Source organism: Rhodamnia argentea, chromosome 9 (genome assembly GCF_020921035.1).
Source record: "Rhodamnia argentea isolate NSW1041297 chromosome 9, ASM2092103v1, whole genome shotgun sequence".
In the NCBI taxonomy this organism is placed as follows: Eukaryota; Viridiplantae; Streptophyta; class Magnoliopsida; order Myrtales; family Myrtaceae; genus Rhodamnia; species Rhodamnia argentea.
The window spans coordinates 5,425,681-5,445,852 of NC_063158.1; the positions used below are offsets into that span (position 1 = coordinate 5,425,681).

The 20,172-nt window shown below is 43.2% G+C and overlaps 3 protein-coding genes across 6 annotated transcripts; 1 reads left to right on the top strand and 2 right to left on the bottom strand.

The window, feature by feature from the left end:
- Positions 1–1,208: 1,208 nt before the first annotated feature.
- Positions 1,209–5,053, bottom strand: LOC115736935 (uncharacterized protein At1g32220, chloroplastic). Of its 3 annotated transcripts, XM_048285420.1 has the most exons (8): positions 4,989–5,053; positions 4,724–4,903; positions 3,804–3,906; positions 3,610–3,698; positions 3,360–3,415; positions 2,409–2,555; positions 2,109–2,234; positions 1,209–1,688 (listed from the first exon to the last, which is right to left on the bottom strand). In XM_048285420.1, the coding sequence occupies exons 2-8, from the start codon at positions 4,819–4,821 to the stop codon at positions 1,408–1,410; spliced, it is 900 nt and encodes a 299-aa protein (XP_048141377.1). In that variant the 5' UTR covers positions 4,822–4,903; positions 4,989–5,053; the 3' UTR covers positions 1,209–1,407. The 3 variants fall into 3 exon arrangements, with proteins under 3 accessions (XP_048141377.1, XP_030524704.1, XP_030524703.1); XM_030668844.2 differs by lacking the exon at positions 4,989–5,053 and having other exon boundaries at positions 3,804–3,897; positions 4,724–4,980; XM_030668843.2 differs by lacking the exon at positions 4,989–5,053 and having other exon boundaries at positions 4,724–4,980.
- Positions 5,054–11,065: 6,012 nt separating this feature from the next.
- LOC115736930 (cellulose synthase-like protein D2) lies at positions 11,066–15,794 on the top strand. 2 transcript variants are annotated; one of them, XM_030668833.1, is made up of 4 exons: positions 11,066–11,144; positions 11,602–12,403; positions 13,030–13,837; positions 13,913–15,794. In XM_030668833.1, the coding sequence occupies exons 2-4, from the start codon at positions 11,619–11,621 to the stop codon at positions 15,668–15,670; spliced, it is 3,351 nt and encodes a 1,116-aa protein (XP_030524693.1). In that variant the 5' UTR covers positions 11,066–11,144; positions 11,602–11,618; the 3' UTR covers positions 15,671–15,794. The 2 variants fall into 2 exon arrangements, with proteins under 2 accessions (XP_030524693.1, XP_030524694.1); XM_030668834.1 differs by lacking the exon at positions 11,066–11,144 and having other exon boundaries at positions 11,591–12,403.
- Positions 15,795–16,033: 239 nt separating this feature from the next.
- LOC115736934 (probable xyloglucan endotransglucosylase/hydrolase protein 30) lies at positions 16,034–18,325 on the bottom strand. Its single transcript, XM_030668842.2, has 4 exons — positions 18,021–18,325; positions 17,759–17,859; positions 17,232–17,440; positions 16,034–16,723 (listed from the first exon to the last, which is right to left on the bottom strand). Exons 1-4 carry the CDS (start codon positions 18,259–18,261, stop codon positions 16,204–16,206), a joined length of 1,071 nt encoding a protein of 356 aa, XP_030524702.1. The 5' UTR covers positions 18,262–18,325; the 3' UTR covers positions 16,034–16,203.
- Between the last annotated feature and the right edge of the window lie 1,847 nt (positions 18,326–20,172).

The window sequence follows — 20,172 nt, forward strand, 5'->3', positions numbered from 1 at the left end:
ATGCACGTACACGGGTGACGAGATCGAGGGGTTTGACAGGTGTATATATATATCAAGAGGGGTGTTTTGGGATTTTGGGTTGATCTGATGTGAAATTCTATCTTTGTGTTCTATTCTTTCAGCTAGTAATACCGACCCAGTATGCCATATGCCGCTTTCGCTTGGTAAAAGGAAAGGTACTGGGTTCCCAGCCAACAATACTAGAATATTGAGACTTGGAATTGGCAAATTGTGGGGGAGGGAGCGGACGGTGCCGCCTCCACCAGATAAGCACAAAACAGCAGAGAAGACTTGGAACTTCCCGTGGGATTCCGAAGTCACGAGCAAGGAAATTGCTGCTTCTTCAAAAGTCTTCCTAGAGTCATTGGAAAAAGCTGAGTTGATTCTCCCTATGATCTGACTCTAGAGAACAGGACTCATTTTGATTGAGAAAGTTCAGAGAACTTTCTCTAGCGACCATTCTTTTCGCCCTGTACATGGTTCTGCATGCAGCAGCAAAATACTTCAGTTTAAGCAAGCAGTATACCTCGATTGATGTTGTCACTGTTATCCATTTTCTTATCCTTCTCTTTTCAGCTGTGTAACACGAGCAACAGATTAGCTCAGAGATGAATATTATAAGTCCAAGGGAGTGTTCTTAGTCTAATGATCAGCCAACTAATGCCAATTTGTCGGAACTTGCTTGGGAGAAGGTTCATTTGATATGACACGCGCACCAAAGTTTGCTTGCCAGGGGTGGCAATGTGCTGTTTTTGATTGGATGCGAAAATGGTGGTACCTCGTCAGTTGTCAAATATCAGACGATGGAATCTGGAAAAGGAAAGATGCACATAGGCTTTCATCGTTTCGAGAAAAGAAGCATCAACTTCGCTTAGACTTGAAGCTGTCACTCTTCTTGTTGAAGAAGAACAGAGGTTTTGGTTCAACAGGGCTCCGATCAACTCCGAATCAATTAAGCCGTAAGTTTCGCGGTTTTCATGAGAAAATAAACACACCCTGATGCGGAAATCATGACCGAGAGAAGTTTCAAACAGGTTCCTATTTTGTACTGATATCTCGGGGTTGCAGAAGATACCAAGAGCCCTCGAATGCTCATTAACTTGATGTCCATCTGCTAACAATGGATGTCTCATGCATGAACAAGCAGATTATCGAGTTGATGACCGCCATATCCGAACTTTTATGATGCATAGTGCCGGTTCAGGAGCTTCAAACACTGATGAGATTTTAAAAGAACCAACTACGTTTAAACCCTCTACCCAACTAACACGCACAGAAAAAAGGTGTCAAGAAAACCTGTGCCTGCATTGTAAATTTTATAGTAAATCAGTATACTGAACCCATCATAGAATGGCCTCTGTATTAGGTGAAGCTTTGTCAATGGGACCGCCTGTGCTACATGTGACTTCACACTTTAACTTTTGCTGCAGCTTCCTTAATTTGTTCGATTGTGAAGATTCCAAAAACATCGTCATCGCTTACAGCATTGATTGCCGCTAGTGCTACATCATCAACACTAACTGGTGGAGCCAACAGAATATCAGATGCTGGGAGAGAGCTTAGAGGTTTGGTGAAGTTTTCCAGGGCCTGCAAAATTCTCTCCACTGGTTCACCAATAAAGTCGAGAGGAATCTCAATACCATCTATCCTCCTTTTCCCGTATATGAAACCCGGTCTCAAGACAACACCTGGAGTGGAAAAAACATTCACATCAGTCCTGTTGCAGCTAATAGCCATGATCAAATCAATAATCCTTCCAGAGGACTCTTCTCTGAACGTAGCAAAGGACTGTAAACCATTAGCTTGCCCACAGATTTGATGGAAAGTTGCTGTAAGATTCCCCATAGTTGAATTAGGGAAAAGCATCACCGAAAAAAGAGAGTTGTAGCCCAAGGTCAGGGCAATGCCTACAGATACGAATTCCTTGCGGCTTTTCTTCTCTTGTTGCTCATCTTCATTCCAAGGATATTGTTCAACAGACTTGTATGAATAATTTTTATTGGGCTACCATCAAAACATATAGTTGATTTTGTCATGGAAAATCTAGTTAGCAATACTATGCCCATCCACATGACAAATATCCCTGTAGAAGACATTTCTCAGATTACCTGCGTTCGGATACTTGGAGAGGACTTCTGATTCGGCTTTTCTCTTTCCAGTGAAGTATCCAGAAGAAAGAAGAAAAGATGGCAGGTTGTAGTCATGCACAGAGATCAGGACAAACTTCGGAACACCTGCAAGGAATAGAAGGAAAGAATATCATGTCGATTTTTAAATTAGAGGATTCGCTGTGGTGCATCTAGGGTCCTCATCAATCATATTTCTTTCAGGAAACTAGAGCCATTTCCTAAAGCCAAGACTAGCATGATTAACCAATTAACTAAGTAGCATCGGCTACAACTTCTCACCAAAGTCCTTTGCAGCATTCACAGCAACAACGTTGGCCTCCCCATTGATCCTCTGCATCTGCTCTTCACTACCAAAACCACCAAGGGTTGAAACCACAGCAGTTGCCCCAACTAAAACTTCATCCCAGTTGGCGTAGAAAACATCTCCTACAGGGAGACACATTAAGTAATCATTAATTGATAGTAAGCTACTGAGCATGTGACATGCTCCTCCATGTGTGCACAAGTGCCATATAATAAGTGCACAAGTCTCCTTGGTAACAGCTCCACAGCCACTCAGAGAGACAACCATCAACATCAAGAACAAGCCTAGACAGTCTATTCCAAGCTATTAGCCGTAGGCGTGCACAGTGTGCACAAAAGCTCTGCATTGTTGCATCAACTCTAGCCAGTAGCAGCCTCAGCAGCCTAATTCTCAGAACTTTCCACCATGATTTGCAGTAAATTTCATTCAGAAGTATTACTATGTCCATAACATAATTCTGAGAATCACCAAGAAGACAAAGGTTGGCATAATTTCTTTTGACCCCGAAATGATGGACAACATTCTAGGGCAAAATAGATAAACCGTAAAACAAACAACCAGAACTTTGTAAGACATGAACAATGCACAAGAATTTATGTCTTGCTAGATAGACTAATGTGCTAGTCAAAGTGGTATAGCTTTCAAGACCTGCTAACCAAACAACTACAGCATATATCAAGATCTATCAGAAATTTCATTGCAACTTCCAAGATTTCACGAGTAAAGGAAGGAAAGAACAACATTTTCTTTGAAGCAAGGCAAACAAGAAAAAAAAATGGCATAATCACTCAACAAAGCTAACTCTAAATGAAGAACTGTCCAAGCATTCTGAGACGATTTACTGATAGGAGTTCGCCTCTACAGTGATAATACATCCAAAACTCATACTCGAATGGAAGTTCAAACAAAGAAGTCCAAAGACATGCCTGAAGCCCACGTAACCTGATCCACCCAAGAACCTTGGTAAGTAGGTCGTCCAGACCTGCAAAAGTAAACATATATACAGTTCAAACCAGGTTCTATAGGAGAACAATCAGCTCTACCGATTTAAGACCACTATATGTCTTGACGAGATAAATGACACTCAATCTGTCGTTGGCTGATTATTGGAATTGGGAACTGATCATGAGCAGATCCGTCTATAGTTTTCCCACTTTTATAGAATAGTTCTCTCACCTGCTCAAGCTAACAACCTCTATTCCCTTGGATACAGCTGCCTTACAAATTGCAGAGCCAACAAATCCGCTGCCTCCGAGAACAACAACCTATCAATAGAAGATTCACCATGACGATGCCATTGTTATAAGTAGGCAACTAGAGCTCAAGCCAATGACTTACGAAATCTAGGTTCAAGTCTAACAAGTTCATACCCGTTCAGTCTTCACATCAGCCACAACATCTATTGTAGCAGAATTTGAGTCATCCCTTACACCAGCTTCTGCATAGCTGCTTTTTACTTTAAACCTGCAAAATCTACATCCATGGTCAACATATAAGTACCATTACTTCAAGTCTCATCCAAGGAAAATAGCTGAAGGAAGTATATATGACAAATGGAAAAAGATGATTCAGCAGCATAAGGCATGGCATGATGCACAGCAGACGTGGACAAGCTGGTCTAGACTCTGGAGGTCGCGCCAATTGGTGGCAAAAGTAGATATGAAAAATCATTCTACTGCATAGCAAGAAGGAAGTGGTCAACAAACAGAGGAAACAATGACAGTCCACGGTCTGAGCAGAAAAAACCGCACGGGCGGGCCATTAAAACTCCTTCTCATAATGCTGAACCAGCTCGACACAGCTTATTGCCTCAGAAAATTTGTATTAAATGTCGTAAACTCAGGACAAGGTACTGCGCCATTCTATAGTGCTGGTAGGAATAACCGCTAGGAATGGTCATAACACTCTCTCAGCTATCCTCCCTCCAGTATCCTTGCTCGAATTCCTCACGCCCATTGCCTTCCCTATCACAAATTAGATTTGAACAACACCTCATACAATAAAAAAGCTCCCCTTTTTTTTTTATATATAAACAGCTCTTAATTGGTCCCCAAACCCCTTCCAATTGCGCATTTCGGAGCAGAGGTGAACAATCTCCCTTCCTCCCTCCATCCCTCTCTCTCCGTCAAACAAGAAAACTATCATAATCAATTCAACAAGACCGCGAAATGCCGTATCAGTACACCCGATCACTGAATAGAGTACGAGAGCACTGCACAGAAAGATAACCCGAGCGAATTTGAGAATTCCAGAGCAAAAAACGAAAGTTCGCGAGAATAGGAGAGCTAACCGGGTGCTGGGAATGGAGATGGAGCGGGCAGGGAAGGAAGCGCGGGTGAAGGAGCACGGAGGCCTGGAAATGGCGGCTAACGAAGAAAACGACGTCATTTCTCTCTGCAACTGGCCGACGAGGACTCGACCTCAAAGACCCCCGATGACGACGATGTCGAGAAGCAGAGAGACGAAATTCGGAAATGGAGAAGACTCGGCGTCTGTTTTTTCTCCGTGTCTCTTTGCCGAAGTTGGGACGATCGAGTGATGGACATAAAACAGCCTTCGTGAAATTTGAAGGGAATTTGTTCAGCCATTCGGGAGTTGGGCTTTAGGATTCTCCGACGGTCGGCGGAATTTTTTTTAATCTAACATAAAATATATATATCAGAAAAATAATAAAAGTTTAGGAGGAGTTATCTGTTTTTTTTTTTGCCAGAATATGCCTTTAATCCATCATTTCCGGTGCAAATTGAAAAGATAAAAAGGAAATAGTTTTCTATCCTCTCGAAAGGACCTACTACCCATTCTCCTCCCGATAAAAGGGGTGATTAGCTCCCGGTCCAGTCCAAATCTTCCCAAGAACCGTGAACCAAAGATCGAACAGGAGGTGCGTGGAATTGAATAGGACCGAACCGACTAGTTCAATTCCTGGATGGTCCAGTGGAATCGGTTGCATGTGCTTGAAATACATATTTACACATTATAAATGTGTATATGTACCCATAACAATTAATAATTTAAATGATTTTTAAAATAATTTATAAGAAATAAAATTAAAATCAAAAAAAGAATAGTCGGTCTGTCCGGATGGGCAATTTCACCCTTAGAACTGGTCCTATCAGTTCTTTTTGCTCACCCCTAATAAAATTTTCTGAATTTCGATTTCATTATTAATTTGCATTCACAAGAAATGCACATGATTTTCTTGGTTTGCATTCGAAACGGTTCGGGGCACATTACTTCAAATGACCAAGACACGTTCACATGATAAACGAGGAGGAGCACAGAGCTAGGGCACGAGGTTCCGTCTTTATATGACAAGGAAACAGGCCATGTTCACGTCCGCTTGAGGACAATCGCTGGTTAGTTTGATTTTGAGAGATCGTCCGTGAACTGTCAAGGGGGCCTCTCGAACAAGTGCCTCCAAACCCAATGGCCTCAAAACATTGTAGGCCCATGAAAAAAGCATTCGATAGTGTAAACACTCATCGTTTTTTTATTTATTTATTTTTTTTTATTGGTGGTAGATTCGAAATAAGTCATAGAGAATTAGTTTATCGGTGCGAAATTTCGATCCAATCGCATAAAAAATGAATACGATTGCAATTCCAATTGAGATATAGCTTCCATCTCGAAACCGTTATCCTTAAAGAAGTTCCGTAAAAGCAAGAAACTTCATAATAGTCCGTGACTAAATGCCTCGAATGGCAAATGAGAGGTCCAAAAACAGTTGCCGCATGATAGGCAATGTGGTGGAGATGATAGGAACAAAGGGCCACAAACTTCAAACAGAGCCAGTGCACAAGCCGTGCGATAATCAACTTGGTTTGGTTTTGCAGTTCGATTTAGTGTCAATTTTTCATTTCTTTAGGTCTCAATTAGGGGTGAGCATGGTTTCAAGGTGAAATAGGGAATCGGGGAACCTAATCGGTGAGAACCGATCAAGTTTCGGGTTCTAGAGTATGCAATGTAAGCTTTGAGTTTAAAAAATTAGGAAATTAGTTTCGACGGTTAGGTTTCGTGTTTCAGATTTCCATCTAAAAGTAGTTTTTTTTAATCTTTTTTGTTCTTCGTTTTCGAGGATCCCGTTATAATGGCGTCCGATGAGGAGTGTATAATATGGAACCACTAGTCCGAATTTCTATTTTCGACGATATTCACGTTTGAAACTTCTACTTTGTTAATATTTTATAGTATTCACGTGTCTAAATATAAATTGTGATTGATGGAATGTAGCAACAGCAAATTTTGGTCATTAGAGATAACGACTCGCTGCAATTGCTCGGTTAATAATACAGATAAAACTTAAGTAAATCTCGAAACCTATGATATAATAGGTTTCAAGTTTTAAAATTTAAAAAGTCGATTTCAACGGGTAGGTTCTAAATTCACTTAAAATATGAACCGATTCCGACACCGCGCTACCCGCTAATGTACGCAGCAAAAGGACACAAAATGTCTCTGGTGGCCTTGGACAACTGGCGTGCTTTTTTGCGTTTTGCTCTCTCGAGTATGTAATGCATAAACGACCAAGAAACAACAAGTCTGACGAGCGACTTAAGAATTAGCCTTCTTCGCCGCGAAAGGGAAGAGCAGTGAAAGAGGACGAAGGAGAAGATCGTCGGGCGACGACGCTCAAAGCTTTGTTTCTCTCACTCCGCTCAGCTTATGCTGCCACTCAATAGAATCTCAAGGTCTCTCTCTCTCTCTCTCAGTGGAACGAAATTGACCGTACTGCATTTGCTTTGCCCGCCAGATCATCGATCAATGTGTGGCCTTCGCGGTCTCCACAGCTCTGATTCAGGTAAGGCGTAATTAAATTTAGCATCGTGCTACGTTTTCACGAGCGTCGGTTTTCGGATTTGGTGAGCGGAACGTGTAAATGGAGGAAGTGCGTTTGGCTCTGCTTCGTTCTTTTTCTGGAATAGGTTTGAGAGTTCCTCGGGAGGAGGAATATGTCTAGGCTACTCAAGAATTTCACTGGAAGTTGCAAAAGGAATGTCGAGTTATCTTGGCTTCTTTACGTGGAAACCAATTGATGTAACCAATGCACTTGAACTTTTACTCTGATCCTGTGAGGTAGATGAGGATCTTTTGTTAGGGTCAAGTTGAAAGGAATTGAATTGAAGGAAATTTAGTTGACCAAGATCGGCAGGATCTGACTACAATGACTACTCAATTAGGGATCAGATTTACCATTTTCACAGGGATATTGATTCATTTTTAATGCCCCAAGCTTGCAAAGAATGGAGAAGCCCCGGACAATGAAAAGGAACAAAGATTTTTCTGGGACGACCATCGAATTATCGTATTGTGAATAAGTTGAACGAACACGGAAAAGAGGAATTATGATGCGGTTCAATTAACTATAGCCAGGACATTTACATCGAGTGAGAACATGAGATGACTTGTTAGATTCTTTGGATACTAATATCATGACTCTTTACATTTCAGATTTCCACCAGTCAGTCTTGTTGGTTTAGAGAACGGAATTGATGGAACAAGCTAGATTTAGGGAAATTGTCGCAGCTACTTCTTAGATTTTCCATTTACGGAAGATTTGTTCATTTCCCATTTCGCCTGTAGAACATTCCCCACTCAAAAGTCTTGCGTGGCTCAAATCCCCTTACGGACTTTGATGTTATAAAAACAGGGTAGTGTAAATGCCCATGGTTGGATCCTTCCCTTTCAACTCGTTCCTGTCAGGGGTGCTTTCCTGTGTTGGGACGGCGGTCCTTGCAGGTGAGCAGGGTAGGCTTGTGAACATATTTGACGTCTATTGAAAATTTTTCTGCATTATTTAGAACTGCACATGGGTTTTCTCGTTGGTAGTTTTGTCTCCGTATCCAAGTGAACAAGGAGGATAAGGAGTTCGAGGTAAGTAAGCCTTCATCTGTCTGACTTGTTCTTCGTTACATCTGAAGGTTGGAGATGCCCGCCTGGCCATTGCGAGAAATTGAGGAATTACAGTGCTCTAATCGTTGCTTGCTTATCCTTGTTCTTTCATTTTCCCTGTTTTGCAGGATCTACCGCCCGAGCGCGCTTTTGCAGATTCCGTTCTCTGCAATTTGGCGCTTCACTTGGTGACTATGAACTTCCGTGGCTGTAACTACAGCCACGGGGTTTTGCAGGAAGATTTCTACCGATAGTCGAGAATCTCTTGTCGCCGTTCCTCCCTTCTTTCGCCGGATAGTAACTCGCAAGTAGTGATACCAGCATAGCATATTCTTGTCGAATGACTTGGAAGCAGAAAATGTTGTCTTAATTACTTAGAAGAAGCTAGCTTTCGAGATGTCTTCCGGGAGAGTTTACGACCTCAGTTGTTCCATCTTTTAGTATATGTCCTAGCTATCTAACGATAAAGAATTAGGATTATAGAATCTTTTAGAGGAATCTCGTATCTCTCGATGGTCAAGACCAGAAAAATAGTAATCCGCAGAGCATTAGACCTTTTTTTTTTTTTGGTCTAGTTGTATTTTATCCTATTCTATTATACAAGCCACATTGTGTGCGCTACGTGCCATGTCAAGTTGTTAAACCCTGTTCTCTCCTCACGCGTCCCATCCTACTCCCCTCGAAGGTGGGGATTTGAACCTCTAATCTCTCTCTTCCCAATGGGAAGAGTGGTCACTTGAGCAATCCCTAGTGATTACACAGCATCAGACCGCACCGCCACCGAGAAGTTACAGCAAATGCCAAGAGAGACCTTGAGTTCACCGATCACCAGCCCTTCCTCTAAAACATTAGGCCATGGCTCAGCGACCCCGTTTCTAACACGTGTCTTGAGTTTTTATCTTTATTGTGGACACAACTTTGTAGGTCCAATTCCCCGCAAAATCCCTAATTTAGGTTCAGTATCAATTTTGCCCCGAACTTTTCTCGTCTCGGAAAAAACCCCATTTAGTCTCAAATCTATTTTGAGCTATTCTTCGTCTTAAAAAAAAACAACAACAACTTTAGGTACATTTTCAAATCTATCCCGAGCTATTTTTAAGAGGAAGATCACTATTTTTACTCTAGTCTCAAATATATTCAATTAGCCCTATGATAAAAAATCGCCGCTAATTGTCCCTAATTTTCATATCTCAAAATAGGCCAAATGGGCATCCGGAGTATCAATATTTATGTACGGCGTTCACTTTAGTGTCAATATTTTTTTTGATCACTTAAGTGCCACTTTCGACCAAAAATGATTATTTAAGTGTTAATTTCAGTCAAATGTGGCATTTTTTAATTATTTTTTTAAATATTTTGTGGATTTTTTTTTAAAAGTCATTCCACATGACAATTTTTTAAAAAAAAAATTAGACGTGTAATATTTTTTTACAAAATAAGCTAAAATATTTTTAAAAAAATTAAATTAAAGTTATAAAATTAGCTAAATAACTAAAAGAAGCAAAAAAAAAAAAAAAAAATCCTCGCCAATCAACACAGTGTTTTTCCTTCTTCTTTTTTTTAACTTTTGGCTTTTTTTTTTGCTGACTTGGAAGCTCCGGCGAACCACGTAGATGCCACATCACATTTCTGATGAAGCTCACAGGAGTTGGCACTTAAATAACCATTTTTCAAAAAAAATTGGCACTTAAATGATAGTTTAAAAAGAAATGTTTGGCATTAAAGTGAGCACCGTACACAAATATTAGCACTTCTAGTGTCCTTTTGCCCTCGTAATAGTATCATTTTGGAGATAATTTTTCATGTTATGTTACTTACACCGATTTGTTAATCTCGCATCAAGTTGGTATTGGAAGATAGGGGTAGATTTGCGAATAGAATGAAAATTGGCGATTTATTTTAGACAAAAAGAAATCACGGCAGATTTGGAACTAAACCTAAAGTTTGGGATTTTTTCTAAGCTAAAAAAAGTAGGGGTAGATTTGGGATTAACCCTAATTTTTTGGAGTTTTCTTTATAGACGAAAAAGTTTCGAAATAGAATTGAAATTCGATCTAAAGTTGATGATTTTCTAGGGAATTAGGCCCAATTTTGTAGCTAGCAAAATGTGAGGACGGTGGGGAGATAAGGATTAAAGACAATGTGCTTCGAATCACCATGCATGTGATTAATGGAACTAAGAGTTGGGACTGAATCCAAACTTCGAGTTTTTTTTTTTTTTTTCAGTTAAAAAAAGTTCGAAACTGAAATGAGACTAGATCTAATTTTTTAGGGAATTGGGCTCAATTTTGTATCTTAGCCCTATGTGGGAATGGTGGGGAAGACGATGCGCTACGAATCACCATGCATGTGATTAACGGAACTAAGGTAAGATTAGCGTATCTTAATCCGGAGATAAGCTTGCTCAGCGTGCCTAGAGTCGAAGCAAGCACGGTCCCCACGAACGAAAAAGCCAAGACAAAAGAGGCGCATCAAAAGTCCCAACAACTACATTAGTTAAAAAGCCGAAAGTTGCAATAGAAGACCGAAACAATTAATGTCTCTTTATCGTCTCTCCCTCCCAACGATCTTCAAATTTCGAATTTCAAAAATCTCCTCCAACGTTCGACATCCTCCTCCTCCTCCTCCTCTCTTCTTCCTCGTTATTAAACGACCCGATTTCTCTCTCCGATCGCTGCGGCTGCGCTTCACTTCCTTGTTTCTTCCACTCGACGTTGCTGACCTCGAGCCGCCACGGGAAGCTCAATCCTGGGTCGTTGGCCCCGGCCCCTCCGAGTTTTCGAGCTGCTGCTTCGCTTCAGCGGTGTTGCTTTGAGCTGAAGGTAAGCTTTTTCATACACTCCTTCTCCTTTTTTCCTTTTGGCGTGGACCGAGGTTCTCGTGCTTGCTGCGTAGAACCCGCTTCGTGGTTCTTACCGTTCTGGCATTCTTGTTGGTGGTAATCTCAAGTGGAAAGCGACTGTTTTTGTTGATTGTTCAACGTGATATCATAACGAGCTGTGGAAGAATGTCTTTCCTTCCTTCTCGTAATTCAGTGCCACGATGAAAATAAGAGAAGCTTGAGTGAATAGTTCGAATTCGAAGCTACAACTTTGGTGCAATAGCCTCACTTTGAACTGATTTAATGTTGAGGTTTGTAATTTATTTCTGATAACTCGGTGATGTTGTTCTCTGCATAAGATGCTCTATGCTCTGCTCACAAGAGGTCACTTATTAAATCATTGTGAGACTATGGTCTGGAGTCCCAGGGCTCTTTGACGTTTTCCTGATGAATTCCAGGCTCTTACAGGACAGAGATGGATACCGGAGTTCACATGAGAAGAATGAGCACGCCTGCAATCCGCCAAGTGAATAACTCCAGAGACGACGCCGACAGCGTAGTCAGCAGCGCCGAGTTCGCTAGCTACACGGTCCACATTCCCCCCACGCCGGAGTACCACCCGATGTACATGTCGATCGAAGCTTCAAATGCCGAGAAAGTCGAAGACCTGTATGCATCGAGCTCACTCTTCACGGGAGGGTACAATCGCGCCACGCGCTCTTTTTTGAAGGAGAAGATGACCGACTCCATGTCGAACCATCCTCAGATGGCAGGTGCAAATGGATCGACATGCGCAGTACCGGGGTGCGACGCGAAGATCATGAGGGACGAGCGAGGAGAAGACATCGTCCCGTGCGATTGTGATTTCAAAATATGCAGGGACTGCTTCAGGGACGCGGTGAGAGGGGGAGATGTGGTTTGTCTGGGGTGTAAGGAGCCTTACAAGGGGCTGGACATAGCTGAGCCGGAGATGAATGATGGGCGGCGTGTGTCTTCTGGGGGAATGTCGAGGGGCGAGCGAAGGATGTCCATGATCAAATCAAGGATGTCGCTGAAGAGGTCAGAAATGGATGACTTTGATCATAGGAATTGGCTCTTTGAAACGAAGGGGAGTTACGGATATGGGAACGCGATGTGGCCTAAAGAGGACGTGGATGGAGATTACGATGGATTCGGTAACCCCCAAGTGCTTTATGACAAAAGGTGGAGGCCCCTGACTCGCAAACTACATGTCTCGACTACAATCCTCAGTCCCTACAGGTACATTCTCTGGCACAACTTCGAAGCTCTCTTTTGCGCCTCTGTGCTTTGTGAGTGTAGTATGCTTCTTTTGCTGAGATAGTTTTTATTTGGAGTTAAATATCGCATTGTCGCAGTTTTCGGCTGCTCAAGTTTGCTTCTCTTTTGAATCATGAACTGAAATCTTTCACTAGGTGATGTTCCGAGATATATGGTCATGTTAACAAAGGAAATGAAAGCATTTGTGCTCTAGCACTTTGACAAAATAGGTGGTAGCACTTATTGTTATTGGTGAATCGATGAGATGCTTTTTGGATCACATAATTTGTACAAATGAACCTATAGATCTTTAGTATTATGTCTGTGATTCTCTGTTAAGATTTTCTTTCTGGCAGAGCGATTCGTAGTCCAGCTTGTTGCTGCTTCTCAAGTCATTAGTTTCATAGATTTGGATTAATTTTCTTACATGACTATGGTGATAAGTATATATCTGATTGATTTTCACCATGGTTGACATGCCATGTCGCTCCAATGGACCATATTTTTCTTCAAAGTTTAGAAGACCTTAATCTATGCTTTAGGGCCTTCTTTTTGCGGCCGAGTTGGCGAACGTTCTCATCAGCCTATTGTAACATCTATTCTTTCAGGCTCTTAATTTTCGTCAGAATTGTTGCTCTGACACTACTTTTGGCATGGCGGATTAAGCATCCTAATGAAGATGCGATGTGGTTGTGGGCAATGTCTGTGGTTTGCGAGATATGGTTTGGATTCTCATGGCTACTTGACCAACTTCCAAAACTCTGTCCTATTAATCGCTCTTCTGACCTTGATGCCCTGAAAATGAAGTTTGAAACTCCTACTCCTACCAACCCTACTGGAAAATCTGATCTCCCGGGTATCGATATCTTTGTCTCCACCGCTGATCCGGAGAAAGAACCGCCTCTTGTCACTGCAAACACCATTCTGTCAATATTAGCAGCTGACTATCCCGTTGAGAAGCTCGCATGTTATGTGTCTGATGATGGAGGTGCACTCTTAACCTTCGAGGCAATGGCGGAAGCTGCAAGTTTTGCCAATATGTGGGTGCCATTTTGCCGTAAGCATGGAATTGAACCCAGGAATCCAGAATCTTACTTCAACCTAAAGAGAGATCCCTACAAAAACAAGGTCCGACAGGATTTTGTTAAGGACCGTAGGCGGGTTAAGCGTGAGTATGATGAATTTAAGGTTCGGATCAATGGCCTTTCCAATTCGATACGACGACGTTCTGATGCGTACAATGCTTGTGAGGAGTTAAAAGCTGCGAAGCTGCAGAACAAAAACGAATCTGGTGAAGGAGTGGAGAGTTTGAAGATTCCTAAAGCTACTTGGATGGCTGATGGAACCCACTGGCCCGGCACCTGGACTGTTCCCACGGCTGAACACTCACGGGGTGATCATGCAAGCATCATACAGGTATGACTTGACTAATAAAAGGATTCCAAGGGCTTAAGATCGATGAATTCACAATTTTAACTGTACGAATTGCAGGTAATGCTGAAACCTCCAAGTGATGAACCATTGAGAGGTACTGAATCAACATCACCTATCGATCTAACTGAAGTGGACATTCGTCTTCCTATGCTGGTCTATATATCTCGTGAAAAGCGTCCTGGTTATGATCACAACAAGAAAGCCGGTGCTATGAATGCACTTGTTCGAGCCTCGGCCATTATGTCTAATGGCCCCTTCATCCTAAACCTTGACTGTGACCATTATATATACAATTCCCAAGCAATGAGAGAAGGCATGTGTTTCATGATGGACCGAGGCGGAGATCGCATCTGTTATGTCCAGTTCCCACAGAGGTTTGAAGGAATAGACCCATCTGATCGCTATGCCAATCACAACACCGTCTTTTTTGATGTCAACATGCGGGCTCTTGACGGTTTACAAGGTCCGGTTTATGTTGGAACTGGATGCCTCTTTCGTCGGACTGCTCTATATGGCTTTGACCCTCCTCGAGTCAAAGAACGTGGGGGCTGCTTTAGACAGATCTTCAAGCGACATCGATCGTCTGCTGTGGTTGCTTCTACTCCTGAAATTTCCCTCGTCGAAAATCACTTTCTTGGTATGGGAGATTCTGGCCAGGAAGAAGTGAATCTTCTCCCTAGTAAGTTTGGAAATTCAGTCCTCTTTGTTGAATCTATTCGCATAGCTGAATTTCAAGGTCGGCCGCTCGCTGATGACCCATCAGTGAAAAACGGGCGGCCGCCTGGTGCTCTTGCTATTCCTCGGCAGCTTCTCGATGCACCGACTGTTGCTGAGGCAATCAGTGTCATCTCATGCTGGTATGAAGATAAAACTGAATGGGGGCAACGAATTGGTTGGATATATGGGTCTGTCACAGAAGATGTGGTCACAGGGTATAGAATGCATAACCGAGGATGGAGATCTATTTATTGTGTTACCAAGAGGGATGCTTTCCGTGGGACTGCACCTATTAATCTCACCGATCGGCTCCATCAGGTTCTTCGATGGGCCACCGGCTCTGTGGAGATCTTCTTCTCTCGTAACAATGCGCTTCTAGCCAGCAGAAGGATGAAGTTTTTGCAAAGGATTGCTTATTTGAACGTCGGAATATACCCATTCACTTCCATTTTCCTAGTTGTCTATTGCTTTCTTCCAGCATTGTCCCTCTTCTCTGGTCAGTTCATTGTTCAGTCCCTTGATGTTGCTTTTCTGACTTATCTTCTAGCAATTACTGTAACCCTCTGCATCCTGGCAATGCTCGAGATCAAATGGTCCGGGATCGAATTGGAAGAATGGTGGCGAAACGAACAATTCTGGTTGATCGGAGGGACAAGTGCTCATCTTGCTGCCGTGATACAAGGATTGTTGAAGGTGATAGCTGGGATCGAGATCTCCTTCACCCTGACGTCGAAATCAGCCGGCGATGAGAACGACGATGACTTCGCGGAGCTCTACTTATTCAAATGGACGTCGCTGATGATACTTCCGATCACCATCATGATGACCAACTTGATCGCGATTGCGGTGGCGGTCTGCCGGACGATATACAGCGTCATACCTCAGTGGAGCCGACTGATGGGAGGGGTGTTCTTCAGCTTCTGGGTCCTCGCTCATCTCTATCCTTTCGCCAAGGGGCTGATGGGGAAGCGAGGGAGGACGCCGACGGTCGTGTATGTCTGGTCAGGCCTCATAGCCATTACCATTTCCCTCCTCTGGGTGTCGATCAAACCTCCGGCAGGTAACAATCAAATTGGAGGACCCTTTCAGCTGTGGTAGTAGTTCGAGTGACGATGCTACATGGAAGTTACTTGGTGTAGTTATTCTTACTTAGGATTTCGAACTTTTAAGTCGGTCTTTATAGAGGTTTCCAGCATTCATATTAGTAGCCATGTCCATTTCACGCTTTCACGTTGCAATATGTTGCTCTTTGCTTGATTGAAATAGCATAGGGGAAATTCCTAAGCGGAGAAAAAGCACAGAACCAACATCGCCAATGGAATCTATTACATGTGCCCCTGCAGACGGACACCTTCAAAATGTCGCCCCGACACTCTTTCCGCTGTTTTCGAAGTTTACGAGATAGATATCAAACCGAATCGTTAGGATCGAACACTCCAATTGGAACATATTCCCTTCAAGTAGAGGAAAATCAAAATCTGTATAGAAAATTGATCAAGGCTAACGTACTCATATCCACACAAAGAATGAAAAGAATATATTCACGGATCTCCAAACTATATCGCTCCCTCAATTATTTCAACAAAAAACTTTCAAAAAGAAAGGGAAGCCATTTACATGTGTATGGCCCATCACATAGAGGCCTGATTATCCGAGGCCGACTTGACCGGGATCCGCTCCCTCCGCCTTGACCGGCGCTTGTGGCTGCCGCCGAACTTGAGCCTCCCTGTGTCCTTGAACCGCGCCTTCTCCGATGGGATGATCACACACTCAGGCGGCGGGACTGGGTACCGGAGCGTGTCGTAGCAGTAGGAGTAGTACATGTACCGCTCGCGGAACCAGCGCATGGTACGGCGCTGGGCCGGCGTGACGGTGGCGAAGCCCCTAGCCTCGAGCTGGGTATCCTTCTCCCGGCAGCCCTCGGCCGGGGATTCCCGGATCGGGTCGGCCGAGCAGCCCTCGAGGACAAGGTCCTTGAACTCGGACACGAACGGCGCGTACTTGTAGTTGACTTTGTATCGGCCACCGGAGGTCGCCCAGTCGGAGGCGTCCCAAATGGTGGCATAGAGGGACATGGGCTTCGATGGGAAGTCACCACCCATTGCCTCACTTCTCACTATCTCCCTAATGGGCACTTCATCCACATAAAATCTGTGAAAATAGAGAAAAATCACACCAAAATTTACTACTAATGACGATTAGCCAAAATAATTACATGAGTAGGGAAGATGGCGTGTTATCTTTGGCGTGAAACCTAGAATGGTGCATAAACAAAAGCATGAACATTCTCTAAAGTAGGCAAGGGAAATATCTGATTGTGGAAAAATTTCGGGCGCGGCGCAGAAAAGTTAGGCAGCAAGTTCTGTCAATGGAATTTATGGGAAAACTGTGAGAGGGACTTTCTCTAAAGTAGCCTAAGCTACGAGATGAATTAGTTCTTGTGGCCCATCTCTCCTTAATGGTCAAAATTCCATCTTTTTCACTGCCATGAAAACTTGAGCACGGTCCTTTGAAAAACACAGTGCTTTTCCCATTTTCTGACAGAACCTCAAACGTTGAAACAGCTTCGCTGTTTTCCCGATTTGAGCCGCCAAGAGAGAGAGAAAGAGAAAAAAGAACATTCTTGTTTCTTTCGGAAGGACGTAGGCGAGAGACTCACATGATCTTGTTGGAGGTCCAAAGGATGCTGTAACGATGGTGTTCCTCCGTGGGATCGAACCAGAGCGTGTATCTCTCTTCCCTCCCGCGGGACGTGCTTCCGTTCCCGTAGACGTTGGTCTGAAACCTCCACGGCTTGCCCCTTATGTTGCCCAGAAACTCTATGTCCAGCTCGTCGTGCGTCTTCTCGAATACGTCGCCGTTCGACGTCTGCACGCCCACAAGCGCGATCAATCAATCAAACACGTAAAGCGCGAGCGCGTGTCGTAATCAAGAAGGTGTGGATTAGCAGAACCCCCGGGTTGGTAATTGAGCCTGATTAATTTCCTTATTAATTGCCTGATTAATGGCGGAGATAATTCAGAGAAACAGGAGATTTATTTCCATCTTCGATGACGCGCTTCCGTTGATTTCGTGCATTCGGAAAGACGCGCTTCTGAACTTTCGTTCCTCCGTCCCTCCCCGAATTCCGGATTCATCCCCGGAAAAGTAGATGGTTAAAGATGGAGATGATTGAGGAAAACTTACGTAAAAGGCGACCACGACGCCGGCGGTGTAGTCCGACGGCAGCTTGATCATGGCGCTGAAGAATCCGTGTTGATACATATCGGAAGAAATGAACCCGGCTCCTGTGAACATTAAAAAGAAAAAAACCAAAAGAAAAGGGAAGAAGACGATGAGATTGATTATTATTATTATAGGCAAAGTCAACGAGATCATCGGACGATCATGCAAATAATTTAACCCGTATGACGATGCGCATGTCGCATGCGCGCTTAGAGATACGCACCGGTGAAGCGGTCGAGGAGGATGCGAACGCCGTCGCCGGCGGGGGAGCGGACGAGGTTGCCGTCGCCGAAGAGATGCCGGCAGCCCTCGTCGAAGGAGATGGGGGAGACGTCGAAGGCGGCGTCGGACGTGGCGGCGAAGCAGAAGAAGAGGAAGAAGACGGCGATGGAGAGGAGAGAGAGAGCGAGAGGAGAAGGTGGTGTGTAGAGAGAGAAACGACGGGGAGGATGATGACGATCCATGGCCTTTTTGTCTTTGAATCTCTTCTTTAGTTTCCTTCCTTCTCTCTCTCTCTCTCTCTCCACTGCCTTTGCTTTCGATTGAAGCATTTGGTTGGGTTTATATACGAAAGCAACGCCATGCCGGCGCGTACATCTGGACTTTTCGATCAAAGGATGGCGGAATTGAATTGAATTGAATTTAGGCAGGTAAGGTAGGGTTTGGAACCGTCGCCATGACGAAAATGCCCTTGATTAGTGTTGAGATGTGTTCATGCTCCCCTGCGAAAGGAAAGCACGTGTGTCCCGCTCAAGGGGGCGCCTTCTAGACACCATAGGGCTTTTATAATTTAAGCCTGTAATTTTTTATTAGTAGTTTGTGCTTGGATTCATGAATAGTTATCGCTATATATATAGCACTCCATATCTTTCGTTACATTTTTCAATTACAATTGAAAAAGAATATATATATGTCTGTTGATCTACGTCCGAATCTACCTCATGTTATTACTATCCCAATAAGCAGCTAAGGTGCGTGTGTGTATATATATATTCTTTTTCAATTGTAATTGAGTGATGTAACGGGAGATACGGAGTGCTAATTATAGTGAAATCTTTCGCTTGAGGTGGCCTAGTTTAAGGGTGAATCAAGATAAAATCACGTGTCTCGATTTCTCTTTCTCGCTTTACGTTTTATTTCGACTTAAGATTATGCGCCGAATCTTAACGATTAGTTAGCGCTAATCAAGAGTTCATTTCAATCGCCCCAATTAATCGTGCTCTAATCACGGTCGATGGAAACAGCAGAGCTCGTGGCAAGTCTCATTATTTCAAGCTTCGCACGACAGATGAACCTATTTGATTGCACGAGAACTTATCCGAAATAGTGTTATACTCTCTTTTTTTTTTCCCCTCTCTCTCTCTCTCCAATACCTTTTTTTTTTCCTAAAAAATTCTGCATGATGGGTTCGTATCCACCGAAGATGCCAAGTTGGAAACACTAGAATAAGCAGAAGGATTTGGAGCTGCCAATGTCATGCGCAGTTCGCCAGCCAACAATGGGTTCATGAGCTAGGGTTTCTGCCGTTTCATGGAGACGAACAGTGACCGTGGATTGTCATGTAGGGGAATGGCAACTGGCATTTATTAAAGACATAAACCTCAATCATGCCCGAGTTTCTTAGTCTAAATTCTTGCGTCCATGTGATTGGCGGCTTCACGAGAAGTTTGCTGTACCAGAAATCGGTTGCACCAGCTTCTTAATTAATTTGTTTACTGTTCTTGTTTGTTTGTTTGTTTGTTTATTTAATTCGCATGTTAATTAGAGAATTAGTTCATCATCCTTCACGAGAGGACACGGGCTAAGGATTTGTCTATGGACTGCAACTTGTCCTCATGCAAGCATGACCATGCCCCTTTCTTTTTTTTTAATTAAGGTTTTTGCTACGTGAATCATTGCCTAACCCTCCCTATCATCTCGTGCCCCCATGTGTATCAGAATCGTTTCCTGGGATAGGAACTGATGAGTCACTTCTCTTCGGTTCTTATCTATATTTTGATCCAAAAGAGGGGGGGCAAAAGGGGAAAGAAGATGATCAGTCTTTGATGGACACTAAATCCTTGTTTCTAATCAACAAACATGCAGAAACGTGTTCAAAAGGACCAGAAACTTTAATCACCGATCTGACGATATATCACACTTGGAACGTACCGTATTAGCGGCATATTAGATGTCGCCTTTGCAGTCTTGAGAGTTTTGTCACTTCGATCGCGCGTTGAAGAATGGAGTGGAGTTCATCGTCTCTTTTTTCTCTCTGTATTCTATGTCAATACTCAAAAACCGACCGACAGAGAGGATAAGAACTAATGACGTTTTATTAACGTGATATTTTCACATTCAAAATTGATGATCACTGACTTGGCAGTTATCTCTAG

What these genes read in the sequence shown, in the direction of transcription:
- LOC115736935 (XM_048285420.1), bottom strand. Translation starts at nt 4,821, where the DNA reads ATGACGTCGTTTTCTTCGTTAGCCGCCATTTCCAGGCCTCCGTGCTCC. An exon ending in GAATGCTGCAAAGGACTTTG is followed by an intron (nt 2,235 to 2,408) that starts GTGAGAAGTTGT and finishes TATTCCTTGCAG; the next exon opens with GTGTTCCGAAGTTTGTCCTG. An exon ending in CTCCAAGTATCCGAACGCAG is followed by an intron (nt 1,689 to 2,108) that starts GTAATCTGAGAA and finishes TTTCCACTCCAG; the next exon opens with GTGTTGTCTTGAGACCGGGT.
- LOC115736930 (XM_030668833.1), top strand. Translation starts at nt 11,619, where the DNA reads ATGGATACCGGAGTTCACATGAGAAGAATGAGCACGCCTGCAATCCGC. An exon ending in ACAATCCTCAGTCCCTACAG is followed by an intron (nt 12,404 to 13,029) that starts GTACATTCTCTG and finishes CTATTCTTTCAG; the next exon opens with GCTCTTAATTTTCGTCAGAA. An exon ending in ATCATGCAAGCATCATACAG is followed by an intron (nt 13,838 to 13,912) that starts GTATGACTTGAC and finishes TACGAATTGCAG; the next exon opens with GTAATGCTGAAACCTCCAAG.
- LOC115736934 (XM_030668842.2), bottom strand. Translation starts at nt 18,261, where the DNA reads ATGGATCGTCATCATCCTCCCCGTCGTTTCTCTCTCTACACACCACCT. An exon ending in CCTCCTCGACCGCTTCACCG is followed by an intron (nt 17,860 to 18,020) that starts GTGCGTATCTCT and finishes TAATGTTCACAG; the next exon opens with GAGCCGGGTTCATTTCTTCC. An exon ending in TGGACCTCCAACAAGATCAT is followed by an intron (nt 16,724 to 17,231) that starts GTGAGTCTCTCG and finishes CTATTTTCACAG; the next exon opens with ATTTTATGTGGATGAAGTGC.